General features: G+C 49.4%; 1 protein-coding gene across 1 annotated transcript; it reads right to left on the reverse strand.

Moving 5' to 3' along the window:
* Positions 1–336: 336 nt before the first annotated feature.
* Positions 337–1,284, reverse strand: Ran (RAN, member RAS oncogene family; the record flags this gene model as incomplete). The annotated part of the gene is given in 3 exon segments (XM_005402988.2): positions 337–729; positions 814–984; positions 1,097–1,284. Coding segments are annotated over 3 exon segments (404 nt in total), but the record flags the coding sequence as incomplete, so codon positions are not given.
* Between the last annotated feature and the right edge of the window lie 504 nt (positions 1,285–1,788).

Genomic DNA, 1,788 nt, shown 5'->3' on the forward strand with positions numbered 1-1,788 from the left:
TCTGCCATACACACAAGCACACCTCCATCTCTTCATGGCAACAGGCTCTGGTTCCCTCGTTGACACTGGCCAGCCAAACCACAGGTGGGGCAGACGCTACTGTCCTGGTTCAAGGACATCAAACATTTCCACCTCTTGACTCCTCACCTAACACTGGGTCACCAGTCACCTGTCAGCCGGTCCGCTCCACAATGCAAACACACACAGAACAAACGGAGGCGGGGACACTGATGGGCTGACTTAAGGCTAAGAGCAAAGGCAATAAGGAACCAACACTGAGAAGCTTCGCTCTGTCCATGGCTCTAAATGCTCACAAACAGGGATGAGTTCACTGGCTTAGATATTTGAAATACAACTTTATTCTGATTCTAAACGAAAAAGAATGGGAATGACAGTAACAAACAAGATTTCACCACCGAATATTGTGATGTGACTGTAGCAGTCTTATATTTGAAACTCAAGAAGGAAAACAACTGCGTTCCAAACAGCTAAATATGCAGGTCCAAAAAATGAAGGTTTAACTGCCACATTCACTCCGAAACCCATTCATCTCCTTCAGCATCCCAAAGATGAAGCACATGTCTGCTTAGCTAGATAACAAAGTGGCACACACGCGGCACCGCTGACATCACAGGACAGTTGCCTATAAAACTAGACTTCTGACGCCGGCCCCGCTTCACGTCCTCACAGGTCGTCATCCTCATCCGGGAGAGCAGTGGTCTGAGCAACCTAGGGGAAAGAGACCGACGTCAGCACTCAGCTCTGAGCCACCAGGAGCGAGGCTGGCCCAAGCAGAGAGCGAGCGGCAGGTACCTCTAAGTCGTGCTCATACTGCGCTGCCAAGGCTGGGTCCATGACGACCTCTGGTGGGGCAAGAGCGGGCATGGCGACGAACTCCAAGTTCGGGTCTCCGATGAGCTTTCTGGCGAGCCAGAGGAAGGGCTTCTCAAAGTTGTAATTACTTTTGGCAGAAATATCGTAGTACTATTTAAAACAAAAGTGCAGTAAGTCATTAGAAATTTCTTTACTGAAACCGTGACAGATTCTTAGGACAAACTGGCTGTAACCATTTCGCAGGAGGCCAAGTCTAGCGTACCTGAAGATTCTTCTTTCGGTGAAAGACAATCGATTTTGCCTTCACTTTCCTGTCCTTAATGTCCACTTTGTTGCCACACAACACGATGGGGATGTTCTCACACACTCGCACCAGATCTCTATGCCAGTTGGGCACGTTCTTGTAGGTAACTCTGGATGTCACGTCAAACATGATAATAGCACACTGAGCTGAAATAGACAGCCACGGCCATTAATCCAACACGAGTACTTTGTGCAGAACCACACACACGTCCAGGAAGCCTCGGCCTAGGCCTGACCCCATCAGCTCCATCTATCCCCTAGGGTTACAACCCCGGCAAGACTCAAAACGTTCAACATTTTTGTGGGTGCACCTAGCACGGACCACAACCCCTAGAGCCTTCAAGACCAGCTTAACGCCCGAAATGTCTTCTCCACCCCACTACTTCATGAAATTGGACCCGAGCAAACAAGCCCTGCAGATACGCTTCCCTTAATCTGAGCAAGATCTAGAAACACATAACATACATACGAGAAATTTTTCCGGAAAGATCTTCCAAGGCCTACTCCACTAAGAAATAGCATACCTTTACTGTAAAACGCGAGCCATTTTACGTGCCGATCTGCAGGGACCACCCCACGATTAAGAGCGTGAGAGCAGCAGCACACTCGTGCCACACGGACAGGAGGGTTTAGAGGGACGCCGGGCGGGGA

Source organism: Chinchilla lanigera, unplaced genomic scaffold, assembly GCF_000276665.1.
Source record: "Chinchilla lanigera isolate Chin_1 unplaced genomic scaffold, ChiLan1.0 scaffold00081, whole genome shotgun sequence".
Taxonomy (NCBI): Eukaryota; Metazoa; Chordata; class Mammalia; order Rodentia; family Chinchillidae; genus Chinchilla; species Chinchilla lanigera.